This window comes from Sus scrofa, chromosome 17 (assembly GCF_054392235.1).
Source record: "Sus scrofa isolate SSC_HxYL_T2T_F1_AM1 chromosome 17, Sscrofa_HxYL_maternal_Yorkshire_Landrace_v2.0, whole genome shotgun sequence".
Lineage (NCBI taxonomy): Eukaryota > Metazoa > Chordata > Mammalia > Artiodactyla > Suidae > Sus > Sus scrofa.
Window position 1 is genome coordinate 21,602,088 of NC_139399.1, and position 20,192 is coordinate 21,622,279.

The window sequence follows — 20,192 nt, forward strand, 5'->3', positions numbered from 1 at the left end:
ATGCTAATCACAAGGTTTCAGGAAGAGGAAAATCATGGAAGCCTCCTGGAACTACCTATTGAGATACTGAACACTGTAAGTGGGATGGGAGCAAGTTTGGTGAAAAAAGGGAGTAAGAACCTGTGAGATGCCCATGAGAGCTCCAAGTGGAGATGCAAACCGACAGCTGGATGTGTGTATCTGGAGACTAGAGGAGAGGGCTGCGCTGCAGAGAGAGACCTCTGAAATCATGGGATGCTGCAACTTTAACTAGGCTCTTAGTTTCCTGCCTGTGAAGTTAGTTTGGCTTTTCAAGTATGTTTCCCTCAATCCATCTGCATTTATTTTCTATCTGAGGAAATAGGTAGAGGTACGTTTGGATCAATTGAGAAGAGGATTAGGCAAATTAATCTCTGTACTTTTATTATTCCTATACTAATATTACTTTCATTTGAAAACACATTTCATTTTCCTTGAAAATCATCAATTGACTTTATCTCCTGCAAGGATGCAAAGCCCTGACTTTCCAAAATCCTTCCTATTGTTGGGATGGCTCCTTCGTCCTCTCTGAATGCACTACTACTCTGGCCTGAGTTTATAAACATCATGCCCCAGACTGGCTTCATGGCCACTGACCTGTGACTCTGTGAGGGCTTGGGTCTCAATGAAGCCTTTGTTCCAATCCGTGAGCCCTCCTCCTTACCCCCAGCACATACGCACAAGATCTTAATCATACGCTCTTACTTTTTAAACATTTCCCATTTCTCAAACTATAAAAACTCACTGAAAGATATTTGAATTACTTTTCACTCAGCAACACCAAATGAGATATTTCTAATATGCATACTTTGCTTTCCACCCTAAAAATACCCAATCCCAATCGGAAACACAAAGGAATAAATCAGTTGTATCCAAATCTAAATTAAGAAGACTCTGCTGTCAACCCTGACTTTGAAACCAGTAATAATGGGAAATGCAGTCAGGCTGTGAACAGAGTCAAGGCACAGACCATGGTCCCTCAGGAAAACAGCAGTCCACAGATCACACAAGTCCTATTCAAGGTAGTACCTGCTTCACATCCAGGCCACTGGCTGCAGGATTTAGATGTACTGCCCCAGGAAGGGACAAGGCATGGGAGGGGGGAACTACCACATTTGCCACTTACTCCCATGACTGTTCTCATTCAGAATTGAATAGAAAATTGAGTGTGGTAGCCCAACTCAGTCTCTAAGCAACTGGGGTGGAAATCCATGAATAAACAACACACATGCAAGCACACACACACACGCGCACACACACACACGCCAGATAACACAGCCAAGCACACGAGACAAAAACACATGTATACCGTGAAACAATCTGAGTTAGGAAACGGCGATTGTAGCCACCACCATTTATTTATCTAGTTCATAACTAAGTCTAGAACACTATGGTAGTGCTAGAAATGCAGAGAAGTCCTTGCCCTTAAGGGGCTTACAATCTTGTTAGGGAAATATAACAGGCACAAGAAAGGTGGGACTACAAGAAAGCATATGCTAACAAATGCCATGAGAATTCAGAAGGCAGCGTTGTTTAAGAACACAGGGCCCAGATCTAGTCCCAACCTGGTAAGTCAGTTAACTTGTCTGGGTTTTTTACTTCCCCAGCCGCAAACTAGTTAGATTTAGAGGCTGTCTGCACTGGTTAGCATCATGGTTCTGGTCAAAAGCTGAGGAAGGTTTTTGGAGGAGGTGGCACCTGAGCTGAACGCAGAAGGAAGACAAGGGAGCGGTGCTGAGGTAGCCTAAGCGGTGGGCTAGGCAGGAAGAAGACAAGTGTCACAAGGAGTGATGAGTGAGGTAAACGGGTGCCTGTGGTGGCCCTCAGGCACCACAGACATAGGAATGAGCTGTGTTCCTCACATTTACATCCAGTTGGTTACAGTACATAATTCCAGAGGGTGGAAAATACCAGAGAACAATGGCAGCATTGTATCAAACATTTCACTCAATTTCCAGAAAATATAAGACAACATTATACCTCTACATTTAAAACTGACATCAATAAATTGTTCCAAATGCCAAAATGCAAACCAATTCAAAGTTTACATACTTAGTAAACAATCGAAATCTCATTTGATACAAATTACATTATCCCAATAATGCCAACATTTATTTTCTACTATGTTCCATGCACTGTGGAAAGAAAAAATTTTACGACAAGGTCCCTGCCCTTGAAGAGCCTGCAGCCTGCTGAGACAAATTATCAATAATGCCTACCTAGAAAGTACTAAAATGCAAAGCATGGTCAAGGAATGAACATGTGGCTGTGGAGTTTAAAAAAAAAAAATGGATTCATCCCTTCTTAAAGTTTTGGCAAGGGTGCAGCAGATGGAGGTCAATGAATGGCCTTGAAGAAGTGCATCTGGCAGGGAGAAGTGTCAGGGAGGCTTCCAGGCAGAGGGCACTTGGCTACAGAAAGCAGCAGTGAAGGAATGTGGCAGGGCCGGGGCCCAGCACAGGGCAGTCTGGTTGGAGCAGAGTGTATAGGACAAGAGCTAGTGATATGGAAGCCACTGCTTACTGTTAATCATCTATTCACCCTGGTGTTTATAGTCAGGAAGAGACGGGAAAGAAAGTTGAGCAGTGAGCTTCTGTCCTTGTCATAAGCAGGGGCTGCTCTTCTCAGCCAACTATACTGTTTAGGAAACTGACGCTCACGTCACTTCTTTCCTCCTCATTCTTTCCCTTCGTGAACTTCGAGTCTACAAAATGGAGCTGGAAATGGAAAGGCGTAGGGGAGGAACAAATGAATAGGGCTAGAAATGCACACACAGGGCTAATCAAGTTGCCATAACGTAATGGCACCTGTACTGTACACAGGTCTGCAGATCAAGAAAAGTAATTGTTTTTCAGGAGTTTTCTAGAAGTGCCTATTTCTCACCAAGTGAATTTCCACACCAAGTGTTGGAAAATCTCTTTCGACATGAAAAAAGCATACAAAACCCCTGTAGCAGACTCTCCTAAAGTATATTCCACTAAATATCAGTGTTACAAACACAATACCCTAAGATTTTAAAGCCTATCTTCACACAATTAAGATCTGAACCAAACTGCACTGCCTGGTTTAAAAAAATAAAAAAATACAACATATAATCCCAGTTTTAGGTTCTCAGCTATTACCAAAATATGTCAATACATGAATAAGCTGCCTAGGGAGGAACACACAGTAAAAAGTAGATGCAAATAAGCTATCCCTTCAGGGTTAACACTAAATTCCAATTTCTCATAATAATAACAACAATAATAATAGAACCAATTATACAAAAGTAACACCTTCTTGAAATTTCATCTTATAATGAAGAAAATAAATCTATTTTATTTAACATTCACTCTTAAGTTACAGTTATGCCAAAACAATCTGCTTCTTATGAAAGAAAATTGTGTATAATCCAAACATGCATATACATTTAGTAGAATATGCTACATTTCTAAATAAATTACATGCATGATATACATTAACCAATAAAAAATACCAATATGAGAATTCAGGACATTTATTTTTCTGCATTGATATTTAACTACTGTACAACACATACACACACGAAACAAACCACAAAGCAACAGTGTGTAATAGGTAGTGAGAGACAATTAAGCATATTTAAAATGCCTAAAAACAGGCTTTTTTTCTTTTTCCTTTCTTTTCTTTTTTTTTAGGCAACAAAATATTTTTCAGTCCTTGACACCTTCTCACACTCACCTAGCACCACAGATGCAAGGACTTATAGTAAACGTATACAATCCCATGCTTGGAACCTACAGCATGCATTGAATAGAATTTATACATTATGATCTATTGTACTAAGTATTCAATCCACACTTGTTCTAGTTAGTTTATACATTAAATTACCCTGCAGCATTTTGAAATCTTAATATTTATGCAAAACAACTTTTGAAAGATTTATAAAACAAGTTTTTGAGGATCACCTCGAGGCTGTTCACACAGGCATTGGTTTGTTTAAGTGGGAGAACGGCAGCAGCCTCAAGGTTCACACTGAATGAAAATGGTATAGGTGTGCATGTCAATCCATGTAAAAAATACATATATATACAGATGGCACAAAGATCTGTGCAGTTGGAATCACCAGTGCAAATGCATGCATTTGAGGTACTTATTTTTCCTATGGTCAGGTATAATTATGCATAGTCGTGTTCCTCAAGTGCTAAATATTTCAGACCTGATCAAATGAAAATCTGTAATAAGTAGAAATATGAGATACTTTTATAGTTAATTTCAAGGTGCTACATTTTTAACAAACATTTGTTTAACATTATACACTTACATATTGAGTTTAAAATATTTACCAATACATTTTCTCAATGTAGAGAGACTAACTGGTAATTATACCTGGCCAAGTGGTTCAAATAGCATACTTGAAATTCTAGCAAGAGTTGTAGTGAAATAGTAAAATACTTCATTATTGCTTCATTGGACTGAAAACTTAAAAGGCATAAACAATGCTCAGTGATGAAAAGTGAATACCCAGAACAGCGGTGCATGCCCTAAATGGTCCCTGCCCAGCAAATACTAAGCACTGTCCACATTGTCAATGCTGTTGGCATCCACATGGATGTCAGGCTCCCCACACAAGGACGAGGGAACAAAGCGACTAACAGTGGGGCACAAACAGCTCTTAAGCTCTGGCAGTTCTTGCTTCAGGCGTTCTAACTGCTCCACTTGGAATATATTTGGCTGTTCAGGCATCCAATCATATATCCTATAATAAGACAAACAGAAAACAAAATAGTATAATTTTGTAGTTTACTTTAAGACCTGTCTGACAACTTTTCTTAAGAGAAACCGTTTACAGAATGCCTGGAACATCTATACTACAGAGTCCTTTAATTTAATTTTTTCTTTAAGAGATAAGCATCAGTTCTAGTTAAAAATATTCCTCTTCTCTCAGTCTTCCAATAATCCAGAATAGAAGTACTGCCTTTTGTACCCCTAAAGCAAAAGAGCCGATTATAAATGAAATCAGAAAATGAAATCTGGAACATACTACTGATTCTTCAAGTATCTTCTCTCCAGCAATGCCTTATTTGACAGCTGGGAAGTTAAAAGGTACGGCCAGGATACATACCCAGCTCTGACTTCAAAGATTAAGAGAAAAAGGGTGAGAGAATCACCCTAAAGCCATGTAGTACTAGCAGATGTACCTAGAGTTGAAAGCCCAGAAAAACCCCTGTGTGATGGTTTGGGATAAGCAGAGGCAAATTATTATATATAGGATAAATAAACAGGCTCCTACCATATAGCACAGGGAACCAAACTCAAAATTCTGCGATAAGCCATACTGGAAAAGTATGTATTGTGTGTATGTGTATGTGTGTATAGAGAGACAGACACCTCCTGGCAATTAAAAATAACCTAAGAGAAAGAAAAGTGACCTAAGGATCAAGCTATCACACTGAACAGAAGCATCTAAATTCACTCCTTATATCCTGTTAAGAAAATAAAACAAAGGGATTAAAAAATTCACTGAATGAGAAAAACCAAAAAGACACAGCAACAAATTCTGGAAGCTAGAAAACAGATGGATAAGTACTAATAATGTGTTTTAGTTAGCAGAAAGTCCAAACAACAAGCCAGCAGTTGAAAAAACTAAAAGGGTGAGTTAAAAAGCAGCCCTGAATTCCTCTAGAACTGGGAGAAAACGAAGGGGGGGTGTCAAACAGGGAGGATGGGGTGAAGGCCTGAGCAGCAAGTGGTCCCCTTCCTTTACTCCCTACTGTGGCGCACCACCTCCCAAGCTTTTTGAAGTTTATTTCTAGAATTAAATAGGAAATCACCTGGCATGGAGGAGAGTGTGGGCATTTTATAAAATGGCCACCAGCATTAGGGAAATGAGAGATGGTACAAATATAACAAATACAGAGATGTGCCTTCTTCCTCCATCTCGCCTCCCTCACTTGACTCCCAGACACCAGACAGCCAGATCTAGATCCCCTAGGTAGAATATATGTAAGACGAATCTGACCAGACAGAAAACAAAGTTTTTAATCTACTGACAGATCTATGACAAGTCCATCTGGATCATCCTATGGTGAAATTCCCTAAGCCCCATTCACACATTCAGTGATTCCAACAAGCTTTTAGACACCTTATCACGAGAGGCAGCCAAGGATTCGCATACATCTGAGGAGAGCTTCTAACATGCAAGACAGCAAAAGAAAAAAAAAATTTTTTTGGAGCCACATTCGTGGCACATTGGATGTTCCCAGGCTAGGGGTCAAGTCCAAGCTACAGCTGCTGCCCTAACCACAGCCACAGCAACCCCATATCTGAGCCGCACCTGCAACCTACACCACAGCAATGCCAGATCCTTGACCCACTGAGCCAGGCCAGGGAACGAACCTGCAACCTCATGGTTCCTAGTTGGATTCGTTAACTAGGACAGGAACGCCCAATCATCAATTTCCCACAGCTTCAAGGACATGTACCAACAGACTAAAAGGGCTACTGGCACAATGAGTGAATCCAGACCCACAAGATCCATCTATATGAAAGTTCAGAAGATTGGACACTCCAAATTTCCAGAGAAGAATCAAAGAAATAACATGTGGGGAGCAGGAATCAACATGGTGTCCCACTCTTCGAAAGCACAATGAAGATAGAGAAAAGCTCTATCTTCTAAAGGAATAGAAAATTCTAAAGGAATATGATTTCTAACATGGAATTTTACGCCAGGCCACAACACTTCCAGACATGCAAGAATTCAAAAACATTTACTTCCCATTTTCCTTTCTCAAGAGGATACTGAAGATGACAGTTTTAAAGGAGATTTTGAATCCACAAAAAAGGAGCTCTGACACACAAAAAAATGTCACTCAGGATGGGCGCTAAGCCCAAAGAAGTCAAGTAATCTGTAGCAGAACAGCATGCACTGAATGGAAGGCATGCTAAGAGCTATCACTCCAAGAGGACCCCTGCCATTCATTCTACCATCCTTGTAACCTATGGATAGAATGCCCCGAACCAGTAACTATGTGATGATTCGGTTTCTACTGACAGGTTCCTACTCCTTAGACTAGTAGAAGGCTCCCATGAGAGCACCGAACAGCCCACTGCAGATGACCATACTCCTGCGGTACTTCAAATGGTTGACCCAAAGGCAGATGCCTTAGCATGCTGAGCTGGACCTTGTGGGTCCCAAAAATCAGTTCAGAAAATTAAGACCAGCATTAAGAAAAGGGCAGGCCAATGAATCATCATTTAAAAGAACACACACAAGCAGAAAATATTCAAAGGGCATTAGCTTTTAAATTTAGTTTCAGGTACTCACTTTACATACCTGTGTCTGCACCGGGTTGCAATGTAAAATGAATGAATTTCATTTTATTTCTAGTGGATGGGGTCAAAAGGTTTAAAGTCACTGCCCTTAAAGAAACTTATACATGTACAGTAGGAGACCAGGTCAATGATGTTTAAAGCAAACACTGTAACAGCGAAAATTTGGCAACCACCTCAATATTCTCCAGTAGTAGAATAAATTGTGGTAGAGTCATACAGCCATGAAAATGAATAAATCACAGCTATATGTAGTAACTGGATTGATTTTAAGAAGGTAACAAGTAGAAAAAGAGTACAAATAAGGCTTAAAGCCATGAAGAACTAATTATATTGTTTAGTGACAGACAATTTTTAAAAAATTTGTAAAGAGAGTAACAATTTGGAATTCCTGTCGAGGTGCAGCAGAAACGAATCTGACTAGGAGCCATGAGGTTGCAGGTTCAATCCCTGGCCTCGCTCAGTGGGTTAAGGATCTGGCGTTGCCGTGAGCTGTGGTGTAGATCACAGACGCAGCTCAGATCTGGCACTGCTGTGGCTGTGGTGAAGGCTGGTGGCTATAGCTCTGATTAGACCCCTAGCCTAGGAACCTCTATATGCTGTAGGTGTGGCCCTAAAAACAAAAAGACCAAAAAAAAAAAGAGTAATAATTTGCTAATCAGTCGTTACACCTGAGCGAGGAGGTAAGGTAATGGAATTAGAGAGGGGCATACAAGGAGGTTCAAATCTAAGATAATGTTCTTTAAATCTCGGTCTCTGTTACTGAATTTTTAAAATAATTTCAGTAGAGTCATTTTTGATAGAGGGAACCCTGCCCAATTTACTCTATGAAGCAAGTATTATCCTCATGCCGAAATTAAACAATCATTTGATAAAGGTAAATTAAAGGCCATCTTACTCAACTACAAATGCAAAAATCCCAAATACTGGCAACTAGCACAGCAGCTTATGTGAGACATTACAAAACCATGATTAAAATGTAAAATCTGTGTTAATGCCTTTGTAAAAGAAAACAATTTGGCTTCTCATAAACTAAAACACATCAAAATCCTGCCTCATGTAAAATGAACACTTTGAATCATTCAAACTTTCTATATAACGTCTAAATTTGGTAAAGAAAAAATAGCATAAGCACCTAAGTACCACATGAAACAGTTAAAAAAAATTAGGGTACAGGAACTCAGGTAGAGACAACGAAAGGGACAGGTGTAAGGGACTTTTTAATTGTTAGTCTTGTAGAACTATTTGAAGTGTGTACATACAAGCATACATGTACACACACACACACACACACACACACACACTAGATATACATAGGAGCTTCTCTGATTAAAACAAAAGAAAAAAAAACCTTCCACAGGTAGTAAACACCAAATCTAACCTTCCACCTCTCATCAAACCCTAGCAGGAAGGGGCCCAGGGCCAGGCCAGCTCAGCATCACCTTCCACACCCTCCTGCCCTGGTGCCCGCCCTCACCAAAATCTCCTGTCAGGGGAAATTTAAGCACCACTCTTGCTCATATCCATCTCAACGCTTCCCCTTTAAATTCTTGTTGACCCTGGGCCAGGAAAAACTCACTTTCTTTTCAGCTTCTAATATCACATCCTATCTTGCTGTTTTCCACTGTATTGTCAGTATTAGGCTACAACCAAGCAATCTCTTTAGATGAAGGAGTTGACTAAAATTTATACATCCCTACAAGGTCATACATGGTACACATATAACCTCATAATATACTTTTCTTGCCTGAAAATATGTGCAATCATACCCTCCTCCTCCTCCAAGAAACATCCATCAAGATTTTGGTAAAGCCAGCACTTCCATCAAACTCTAAGTTTAAATTTTTATTTCTCCTTTAATTAGTTGAAAATGTCTATTAAAAAGAGCTACAAAGCACAATACTGTAAATCAACAATTCTTTTTTTTGTTTGTTTGTTTTTTTAAAAAGCTATGAATCAGGGAGTTCCCGTCGTGGCGCAGTGGTTAACGAATCCGACTAGGAACCATGAGGTTGCGGGTTCGGTCCCTGGCCTTGCTTGTGGGTTAAGGATCCGGCGTTGCCGTGAGCTGTGGTGTAGGTTGCAGACGCGGCTCGGATCCCGCGTTGCTGTGGCTCTGGCGTAGGCCAGTGGCTACAGCTCCGATTCGACCCCTAGCCTGGGAACCTCCATATGCCGCGGGAGCGGCCCAAGAAATATTAACCAAACACTTTTAAAAGGCAGACATTATCTGGGATGCAGTTTTAAAATCAGACTAATTCAGACAAAACAGTGGGAAGAATAGGGAAAGCTTTATTAAGAAAGTGAAATAACTTTAAAGGACAAACAGTAATGTGACCTAATGAATCCAAGAGCAGGGTATTTTTTAAAGTAGACCTGATAAAAAGTTATCCCTTTGTATGATGCTGCTTAAGTATTAGCAATCCAACTAATGCCCTCAAGAGAGTAAACAACATCCCTTCTCATCCACAATTTCTTTACACTAACCAAGTTTATCATCTTTGAGCTCTCACCTTCTCATCCTAAACAGACAGCACGCTTATTTAAAAAAGAAAAAAAAAAAAAAAAGATCAGTTCAATAAATATCTGAGATTCTACACTGTATCATTCTTCTCATCTCTGGAGATTCACAGTAGTGAACAAAACAGGCAAAGCCTTGCACTCACGGAGCTTATGCTTGTGAGGGTGTACCTGGGTTAGGAGGTTGGGGAGAAAACAAGTAAAATATAATATGTATATATAGGTATGCCAGATGGCGGTAAATACTACGGAGAGAAAAGTCGGAAAGTTGTGCTATGAGAAGATGTTTTAATTTAATTTAGGATGTTCAAGGAATTCCCTGGTGACTTAGTGGTTAAAAGTTCAGCACTGTCACTGATGTAGCTCATGGTCACCACTGAGGCTTGTGTTTGGTCCCTGGTCTGGTAACATACATGGTGCAGTCACAGTTTAAAAAAAAAAAAAAAGAGGAAGGTCTTAATGAGAAGGTGACATTTTAGTCTTTCTCAGAAAAGAAACAGCAAGAGGCCAATTAGGAGTAAGGAAATCTGTTCACATAGGGCCTTGTAAGGATCTGGGATTTTTATACCTGGAGATGGAAAGCCATGAAAGAATTTTAACCAGTAACATGACCCAACTTCAGTTTTCAGTCTCTTGTTTTCTAATAATAGACAAAGGACAGTAGGGGTACAGACCATCACCAGCGAGGAAGTTACTCCCATAATCCATATAAGAAATGATGCAGGAGTTCCCATCGTGGCTCAGTGGTTAACGAATCTGACTAGGAACCATGAGGCTGCGGGTTCGATCCCTGGCCTCGCTCAGTGGGTTAAGGATCTGGCGTTGCTGTGCCTGTGGTGTACGCTGGCGGCTGCAGCTCCGATTAGACCCCTAGCCTGGGAATCTCCATATGCCACAGGTTCGGCCCTAGAAAAGACAAAAAAAAAAAAAAAAAAAAAAAAAAAAAAAGAAATGATGCAGCGTGGTGGAGAAAAAGAGGGGAGGATTCAGAATATATTTTTTGTCTGACTAGATTTGGGGTATGAGATAAAAAAAAGAGTCATGCAAGGGAGTTCCCTCTGTGGCTCAGCAGTAACGAGCCAGACTATCCACAAGGATGCAGGTTCAATCCTTGGCTTTGCCCAGTGGGTTAAAGGATCTGGCACTGCCATGAGCTATGGTGTAGGTTGCAGATGTGGCTTGGATCCCCGTTGCTGTGGCTGTGGTGTAGGCCAGCAGCTGCAGCTCTGATTCGGCCCCTAGCCTTGGAACTTCCATATGCTGAGAGTGTGGCCTAAAAAGCAAAAAAAAAAAAAAAAAAAAAAAAAGTCATGGCAAGACTCAGGGTTGAGAAATTGGACAGTTGTCATTTATATTTAAATCAAAAAGCATATAGGAAGAATAGGTGTTGACAGCAGGATATAAAAGTTCAGCAGTTAGGGGAAAGGCCTGAGCCAGAGATAAATATTTGGGAATATATAAAAAGGATGAAAACCCACCGAACTGGGCGAGATCACCAAGAGAGTTGGTATAGACAGAGAAGAGGTCGAGGGCAGACAGCCACCTCTACCCTCAAGCTGAATCAGTACACTGGGGTTGGCGTCCAGTCACATGAAATTTTAACAAGCTTTTGAAGTGGCTGTGGTATACTCTTAAGTTCCACTGACAAATCAATGTTAAGATAAACCTCAGGCTGAACTATAATTTTACTTTTTTTTCAAACAATCCAGGAAAATTTTTCATGAAAAACAAATACCTATCATAAATTAGACCATTAACTCCCAGTTCCTTTAATTTCTTTCTGTTTTCAGGATCGTTGGTATCATCACCCCAGCAGAATATGACCAGTCCCTTAGCTTTTGCCTCCTGAATATAGGATGGGTTTCTGAGTAAGTCTTCAGTATGTGCATTAATCCCCTAAAAGAAGAAAAATAAGTTACTTGAGAAAAAGTAGCTTATTAACTGCAAATGCTTAAATGGTCATACACTAGGATCAGTGTTCTCCAAAGCAAAATGGACAGGGAAAGAAAATTTCATCAAACAAGTTTACAATCTAACCATTTTAGATGATTCATAAAATCCACTCAGAAAACTAAACTACAGAACTTAATGGCTTAGGCCTATAAGAAATTTTTTGTTGTTGGTCATTTAACTGCTTTTCATTCTGAGATTGAACATCCTTATTTTAAGTGGAGCTATCTTCTCATTATACACAGGTCAAAAACTAACCTTTTAGATGTGTAAATTAACATATAACTGTATTTGCTAGTGCTCCAAAACATTTTTTTAAACAAATGCATATTAAAAAATGCAAACATAGCTTACCAATAGATTTTCAAACTGTGCAAAGCTCATTGCAATGGGGGTTGTCCGAGATCTAAGGTCCATGAGTTCAGGGTAAATATCAGATTTCCCTTGAGTCAAAAATAATATCGGATATTTGTTCTGCTTTTGCCGAACCCTATGGAAGACAATTTAAAAAATACTTTTCATTGGAGTTCCTGCCATGGCTCAGTGGTTAACGAATCTGACTAGGAACCATGAGGTTGCAGGTTCGATCCCTGGCCTGGCTCAGTGGGTTCAGGATCCTGCGTTGCTGTGGCTCTGGTGTAGGCTGGCAGCTACAGCTCTGATTAGACCCCTAGCCTGGGAACCTGCATATGCCACAGGAGCGGCCCTAGAAAAGACAAAACAAAACAAAAAAAGTTTCATTTAGGAGATATAATTTATCATTTTAAAATTTTAGAAAATTACCAAAAATATAAACATACAAAATTTTTTAAAAGAATACGCATTACTGAGAGGTAATTAAATATATATTGCCTTTAAGTCAAAAAAATTACTTTATGTAGGAGTTAAAATATTCTCAGAAATGGGCAAGAAGAAAGCCTTACAATTCACTAAGAATGTTATGTGCCTGTAAAATGAAACACAAGGCAGGAGGTGCATGACCCAGTGGGTGCAGAGGATGTGCCTGTAACGAGTATACATAATGGGACCGAGAAGACAAATCAAGGGTGAAGTCTGGGCAACTTCCCCACTCCCAGCTACAACCTCTGTAACCTAAGTCCTAGTTAAAGACTAAGAGTATAGGAGAAAATAATTACTCACATTGTGCAAATATCTGCATCAAATGAAGAAAACACTATCCTCCTTTTTCCAGAATTTTCCAAGACAGTTTTTAAAATTATATCCAAAAACATATTCATGTCAAAATATGTTGATAAGTTACCATCCCACATTCCATCCTAAATGGAACAGGAAAACAAAAGTCATTAAATACTCTAGAATCACAATGTTAGAAAAAAATCTTGAGAACACCTTATGTAAACTCTTACGTAAAAGATGAAGAAAGCAAAGGCCTATGTGAATTATTATCATAATTAGATACGGAGACATATCCAAAGCAATTATTAATAGACCTTTGCTTTAATAAGGTTAAAAAAATAAAAGTTAAAACCCTAGAAATTGGAAATCCGGTTCCTGTTGTGGCGCAGTGCAAAGGAACACAACTAGTATCCATGAGGATGCGGGTTCGATCCATGGCCTCGCTCAGTGGGTTAAGGATCTGGAGTTGTCGTGAGCTGCAGTGCAGGTTGCAAACACAGCTTAGCTGCTGACGCTCCTGAGTTGCTGTGGCTGTGGCATAGGCCAGCAGCTGTAGTTGTGATTTGACCCCTAGCCTGGCAACTTCCATATGCCGTGGATGCAGCCCTAAAAAAAAAAAAAAAAAAAAAAAAAAAAAAAAGGAAATCTACTATGACTAAAATATTTTTACACAATCTTCATATATTATGAGAGGTTACAAGGACTCCACTTCATTTGCTAACTCAATACTCAAAAAATCCTGGTGATTAAGAATTACCAGTTAAAAAAATTTATTCTTAAAAGTTCCTTTTGTGGCTCAGAAGTAAAATGAGTATCCAGAAGGACATGGGTTTGATCCGTGGCCTCACTCAGTGGGTTACAGATCCAGCGTTGCCATGAGCTGTGGTGTAGATCACAGACACAGGTCAGATCTGACACTGCTGTGGCTGTGGTGTAGGCTGGCACTTACATGCTATTTGTTAGGCAGGACCAGCTTATCATAAACAGCTACTTGGAAGACATGATTTAAGAGCAGTTATGGATTATTCTGATCCAAACACCAGGCTACTGCTCCCACTACCTAAATCATGGTTTCTGAATTAACTACTTCCTATACCCCCTACCCAACCAATCCTCTTACCATGCATCCTATCCATTTACGCACTTCCTCATCTGATAACGTCCAATAATTAGTTCTTTTCCTCAACTAGATGACTGTTAAGTTTCAGAAAGGCAAGGCTTTATTCTATTTTCTTCACTACTTAACCACAGCACAATAAAACTGACCGGCCCTTAGCAGCTTTTCAATAAATAACTCTTGAACAAAAGGATGACTAAACTTCAGAGTGATTTAAAACCAGGTCTGCAGAAATTTCTTGTCCTAGTTATTATTAGCTACTGTCACTTAAAAGAAAACTGCTTAGGAAATTATTTAAGGTACATATTGAGATGGGGGATAAGAAAAGTATTTCATTAGTGTCATAAAGTTCCTGGAGTTCTCACTGCTCACTTTGTAAGTAGGCCCAGACACCATCCATATTAATGTAAACAAGAGACGTGTAAACTGGAAGGTCTATTACACCATTACTACTTTTAAGTACTCATGTAAGATGTGCTTTGTCTAAAAGGTGCAATAAGCACTGTACTTGCTGGAAAAAGACACAGTAAGATTTCTCTTTCACTTATTCCATTAAAACAAAGAGATAGTAATGAATGCATTTAAAGAAAGAACAGGAACGAAGAAGAAGCCGTAACACAGAGAATGACTTACCCTTTGTTGGCAGATCCATTTTATTTCTATGTTAAACCCTACATCTTCTGGCAGAGACTCTAAAACCTAGAGTTTTGTTTGTTGGTGGAAAATTTTGTTTCATTTTTTGGTGAGATGAATGGTAAAGAAAGAAGGAAAAAAGAAAAACAGATCTATTATAAAAAACAGTCTAAGAAAAATAGATCACTTGTAAGTATAAAATGTTTTATTTAGATATTCAGCATAAATTATTATCTTTTCTTATACTCAAAATGACAAACAACCTGGTTGATGAATTAGTTAAGAAAGTCAAAAGCATTAGTCTATAGCAGTATCTGTAGTAACTGATCAATAATAACCACAAAGAATGAACCTTAACCCCAAAACCTTTTCATAATACTACTAAACATCTAAAGTGAGCAGTAATAAGATAAGCAACCACATGAATTGAAAAAGACATTTGTTATGTTTTTCTGATTTGCATTCAGGTATTTCAATCTACTAAAATATGGTTGTATGAGGAGTTCCCATCGTGGCACAGTGGTTAACAAATCCGACTAGGAACCATGAGGTTGTGGGTTCAATCCCTGGCCTCGCTCAGTGGGTTAAGGATCCTGGGTTAAGGATCCGGCGTTGCTGTGAGCTGTGGTGTGGTTCGCAGATGTGGCTCAGATCTGGCGTTGCTGTGGCTGTGGCTACAGCTCCAATTAGACCCCTAGCCTGGGAACCTCCATATGCCACAGGAGTGGCCCTAGAAAAGGCAAATAAATAAATAAATAAATAAATAAAATATGGTTATATGAAAAACCATGATTTCTAGCGTGCTCTTCTGAAGTGGTATGCTAATACTATGGCGATAACACACTGGAAAGATTTTATTTCCAAATTAAAGGGGCTCATAAATAAGGCTATACTGACAAAAATGAACAAATAATATGGTGTCTAGGAGTTCCCGTCGTGGCACAGTGGTTAACGAATCCGGCTAAGAGTCATGAGGTTGCAGGTTCGATCCCTGGCCTTGCTCAGTGGGTTAAGGATCTGGCGTTGCCATGAGCTGTGGTGTAGGTTGTAGACACGGCTCGGATCCCGAGTTGCTGTGGTTGTGGCGTAGGCCGGTGGCTGCTGCTCCGATTAGACCCCTAGCCTGGGAATCTCCATATGCCTCGGAAGTGGCCCTAGAAAAGGCAAAAAGACAAAAAAAAAGATGTCTAAACTAAGTTATTTGGTTTGCAATAAGACCATCTGGGCAGCAAAACTAGAAAATGCAATCTAAAACATAAAGCTTGGCTATTAACATACAAACCACTGATTTGTTTAGTTTTTTTTTTTTTTTTTTCCACTTTATTTTCTAGTTTTATCTTTTAGGGACATATCCACAGCATATGGAAGTTCCCAGGCCAGGGGTTGAATAGGAGCTGTAGCCGTGGGCCTATGCCACAGTCACAAAAATGTGGGATCTGGTCTTCGTCTGTGACCTACACCACAGCTCATGGCAATTCTGGATCCTTTAATCCACTGACCAAGGCCAGGGATCAAACCCGCATCCTCAGGGATACTAGTCAGGTTCGTTACTGGCTGATCCACAATGGGAACCCCCGATTTGTTTAGTTTATTTTTTATTTTCTTGCTTCTTTTTAGGATCCCGAGTGCAGCATATGGAAGTTCCCAGGCTAGGGGTCAAATCAGAGCCGTAGCTGCCAGCCTATGCCACAACAGCAACTCAGGATCCGAGCCACGTATGTGACCTACACCACACTGTTTTTTAATTTCCTATTATAAAAATATGTTAAGTGATTTTTAAACTTTAGAAATAATTGAAGTTAAAGCATCAGCTATTCAAATTCATTTTGCCTTGACCACGCTTAAATATCTGTCTGACTTTTATGCTTAAAAAATAAACAAAGCAGGAGTTCCCATTGTGGTTCAGCAGTAACAAACCCAATTAGTATCCATAAGCATGACGGTTCCATCCCTGGCCAAGCTCCGTGGGTCAAGGATCCAGCGTTGCAGTGAGCTGTGGTGTAGGCTGGTGGTTGTGGCTGTGGTATAGGCTGGCATCTGCAGCTTTGATTTGACCACTAGTCTGGGAACTTCATATGCCATAGGTGAGCCCTAAAAAGAAAAAGAAAAAAGATAAAAGAATGTATCTTCTTTAAAAAGCAACAAGTGGAGTTCCCATCGTGGCTTGGTGGTTAACAAATCCGACTAGGAACCATGAGGTTTCAGGTTCGATCCCTGGCCTTACTCAGTGGGTTAAGGATCCAGCGTTGCTGTGAGCTGCGGTGTAGATCACAGATGCGGCTCGGGTCCCACGTTGCTGTGGTTGTGGTGCAGGCCGGTGGCTACAGCTTCGATTTGACCCCTAGCCTGGGAACCTCCATATGCCATAGGAGCGGCCCAAGAAATGGGAAAAAAAGACCAAAAAAATAAAAAGCAACAAGTATGGTAAGTTTACATTAATGTTGTCTTTTACACTATACAAATTGGCCTTTTTAGGTGTCCATTTAAGAAACCAAAATAAATTATTAAGCTATAGCAGAATTAATGATAACCTTGCTCTAGTTTTCTTAAGGAACTTACCATCTTAAGAGAAGGAAATGGCTGATTTTCAGAAAGAGAATTTTCTTCCTCAACCACAGATTCTGAAATTTAAATCACAAAAACTCAGTAGATAAAATGCCATTTTATTGCTTAACACCTTTCCCTAAATTTTTAGAGGACAAAAAATGCTGAAATAGTCATGAGATTCTTTCTTGTACTTACTAATTTTAACCTCCAAAACCCCCATTTTCAAAGCAGGCAACCTTTATTTAGACTACTTTACAAAATTAATAGGTCACCATAGTTTATGACCTCAACAGTGGTTATTTTCTTATAAAACGTGTAATATACTTTCCAAAAAAAGTCACGAACGGTCCTTAATTCCTCAATTAAAGACTGCGACTTCTACTTAAAAATCTATTTGAAGGAGTTCCCATTGTGGCTCAGTGGTTAACGAATCCGACTAGGAACCATGAGGTTGCAGGTTCGATCCCTGGCCTTGCTCAGTGGGTTAAGGATCCGGTGTTGCCGTGAGCTGTGGTGTAGATCACAGACGCGGCTCGGATCCCAAGTTGCTGTGGCTGTGGCGTAGGCTGGCGGCTACAGCTCTGATTAGACCCCTAGCCTGGGAACTTCCATATGCCGTGGGAGTGGCCCTAGAAATGGCAAAAAGACCAAATAAAATAAAATAAAAATCTATTTGAAATAGCAAAATCAGCTCAGAAGTTAGAAATTAAGAGAGTATACAGGTACTACTCTGTCTTTGTTAACATCACCATTTAATCCAAGAATCAATTATGGCAAGGCACATAAGAATTTTTTCCAAAAGAGAAAAAAAAATTTAGCATCATTACTTTTTAAAAAATACCTCCCCAGGAGTTCCCGTCATGGCTCAGTGGTTAATACACCCAACTACTATCCATGAGGACTCGGGTTTGATCACTGGCCCCTCTCAGTGGGTTAAGGATCCAGAGTTGCCATGAGCCGTGGTATAGGTTGCAGATGTGGCTCGGATCCCGAGTTGCTGTGGCTATATGGTGTAGGCCAGCGGCTACAGCTCTGACTTAACCCTAGCCTAGGAACCTCCATAGGCCTCGGGTGCAGTCCTAAAAAGACAAAAACAAAACAAAACAAACAAACAAACAAAAAAAACAAACCCCAAAACCAAAAACCAAAACAGTCAAAAACCAACCCTTTGCATTATAATTCAAAAACTAAATAGTGTAAAATTTTCTAGAGAAATAAAGGTAAAATTGATTTTACTCTAAAGAGTTATGAACTATATCTACTAGCTTGTAAAGCCATATTTATGCTCTGGGGATACTCTTTGGAGTCTTTGGTACCTTACAATTTCTTCATAAAGGCACTGTAACTATCCTGTTGTGGTAACTACAGATAAACATGTAATGAGCACCTACTCTATGCAGAGTATTATAAATGTCTTAGGGAATATAAAACCATTTCCCCTAACTTTCTAGTGGAAGAGACAGAACATTACACAAATATAAAGGGTTAAAAAAAAATGACACACTGTGCCTTCTTGTGGCACAGAGGATTAAGGATGTGGTGGTGTTGCTATAGCACTTTGGGCCTCTGCTATAGCAGAAGTTCAATCACTGGGCCAGGAACTTCCACATGCACCAGAATGCGGCCAAAACAGACAGACAATCATTAAGTTCTATGGGCGTAGAAAGTAAAGTGGAATTACAAAGGGATTTTTTTTTTTTTTTTTTTTTTTGTCTTTTTAGGGCTGCACCCGAGGCATATGGAGGTTCCCAAGCTAGGGGTCGAATCAGAGCTACCACTGCTCAGGCTATGCCACATCCACAGCAACACCAGATCCAAGCTGTGTCTGTGAGCTACACCATAACTCACAGCAACACCGGATCCATAACCCACTGAGTGAGGCCAGGGATCAAACCCATAACCTCACGGTTACTAAACAGATTTGTTTCTACTGTGCCACAATAGGAACTCCATACAAGGGATTTTTAAGACAGGACAGACTTTGAGGCAGTTCCCGCTGTGGCTCAGCAGAAATAAATCTGACTAGTAACCATGAGGTTGTGGGTTTGATTCCTGGCCTTGCTCAGTGGGTTAAGGATCTGGTGTTGCTGTGAGCTGTGGTTTAGACTGCAGACACGGCTTGAAACCTGTGTTGCTATGGCTGTGGCGTAAGCCAGCAGCTGTAGCTCTGATTCATCCCCTAGCTTTGGAACTTCCATATATCATGGGTGCAGCCCTACAAAGCAAAAAAAAGGGACAAGCTGTGAGGAAACTGAGGCACAGAGTGGTTAAATAAAGTAACCTGCTTGAGATTCAAACTCCTGGTTCTGGAGCCATTCTCTACCTGATATATTCTGTACTTTGTAATGCTTAAGGATGTCTGGAAAGATTGACAGGTAGAAAATGATAAAGAATTTTAATCATCAAATCCATAAAAGTAAAGAAACATGCTTACTATATACACATGTCATAGGCGCATTTCAATACATAAACACTTCATGACAAAATTACATTTATATAACTCAGTGTTATATTAAGGTCACCAAAAGTAAGTTAAAAATGGATAAGGAAATACTCTATACACGCTAACTATGAAATGAAAACAGTGTTTTCATATTGGTACATACCTTTCAGATCCTTAGATTTCAGTGCAGTCACATGAGTGAGCTAGAAAATGCCCAAAATGCAATCAGAAAAAAAGGTGTTAGTTTATGGAGATATGGTTAACAGAATTATAACTTGAAAAGCTATTTAGAGAAAATTATAAAATACAGAATTATTTAATAATAATAACTTTAATAATAAACACTTACTGATGTATATATTTAATATTATACATACATATAAGATCATGATCAAATACCCAAGTAGGGATTTAGGTATCTAACGAGAATAGGAAGAGGGATCATGTAACATTATGGAAAAATACACAAGGATCTTAGATAATAGCATAGGTATAAAAACCAACAATAACATAAAAGGCCAAGTGTAAAATTATAAA

At 39.6% G+C, this 20,192-nt stretch overlaps 1 protein-coding gene across 15 annotated transcripts in view; it reads right to left on the bottom strand.

The window, feature by feature from the left end:
- Nucleotides 1-1,357: 1,357 nt before the first annotated feature.
- The window catches only part of GPCPD1 (glycerophosphocholine phosphodiesterase 1), a 162,784-nt gene continuing 143,949 nt past the window's right edge, over nt 1,358-20,192 (bottom strand). For 14 of the 15 annotated variants that reach the window (XM_085004456.1, XM_085004454.1, XM_085004458.1 and 11 more), the window contains 7 exons: nt 19,819-19,858; nt 17,225-17,286; nt 14,666-14,731; nt 12,919-13,055; nt 12,133-12,268; nt 11,564-11,724; nt 1,358-4,735 (listed from right to left, as the gene is read on the bottom strand). In XM_085004456.1, the coding sequence (XP_084860582.1) occupies nt 4,546-4,735; nt 11,564-11,724; nt 12,133-12,268; nt 12,919-13,055; nt 14,666-14,731; nt 17,225-17,286; nt 19,819-19,858 (792 nt within the window). In that variant the 3' untranslated portion in view covers nt 1,358-4,545. Of the gene's footprint in view, nt 4,736-11,563; nt 11,725-12,132; nt 12,269-12,918; nt 13,056-13,229; nt 13,562-14,444; nt 14,732-17,224; nt 17,287-19,818; nt 19,859-20,192 lie in introns of those variants that run through there. The other variant, XR_014832786.1, reaches the window with a different exon arrangement.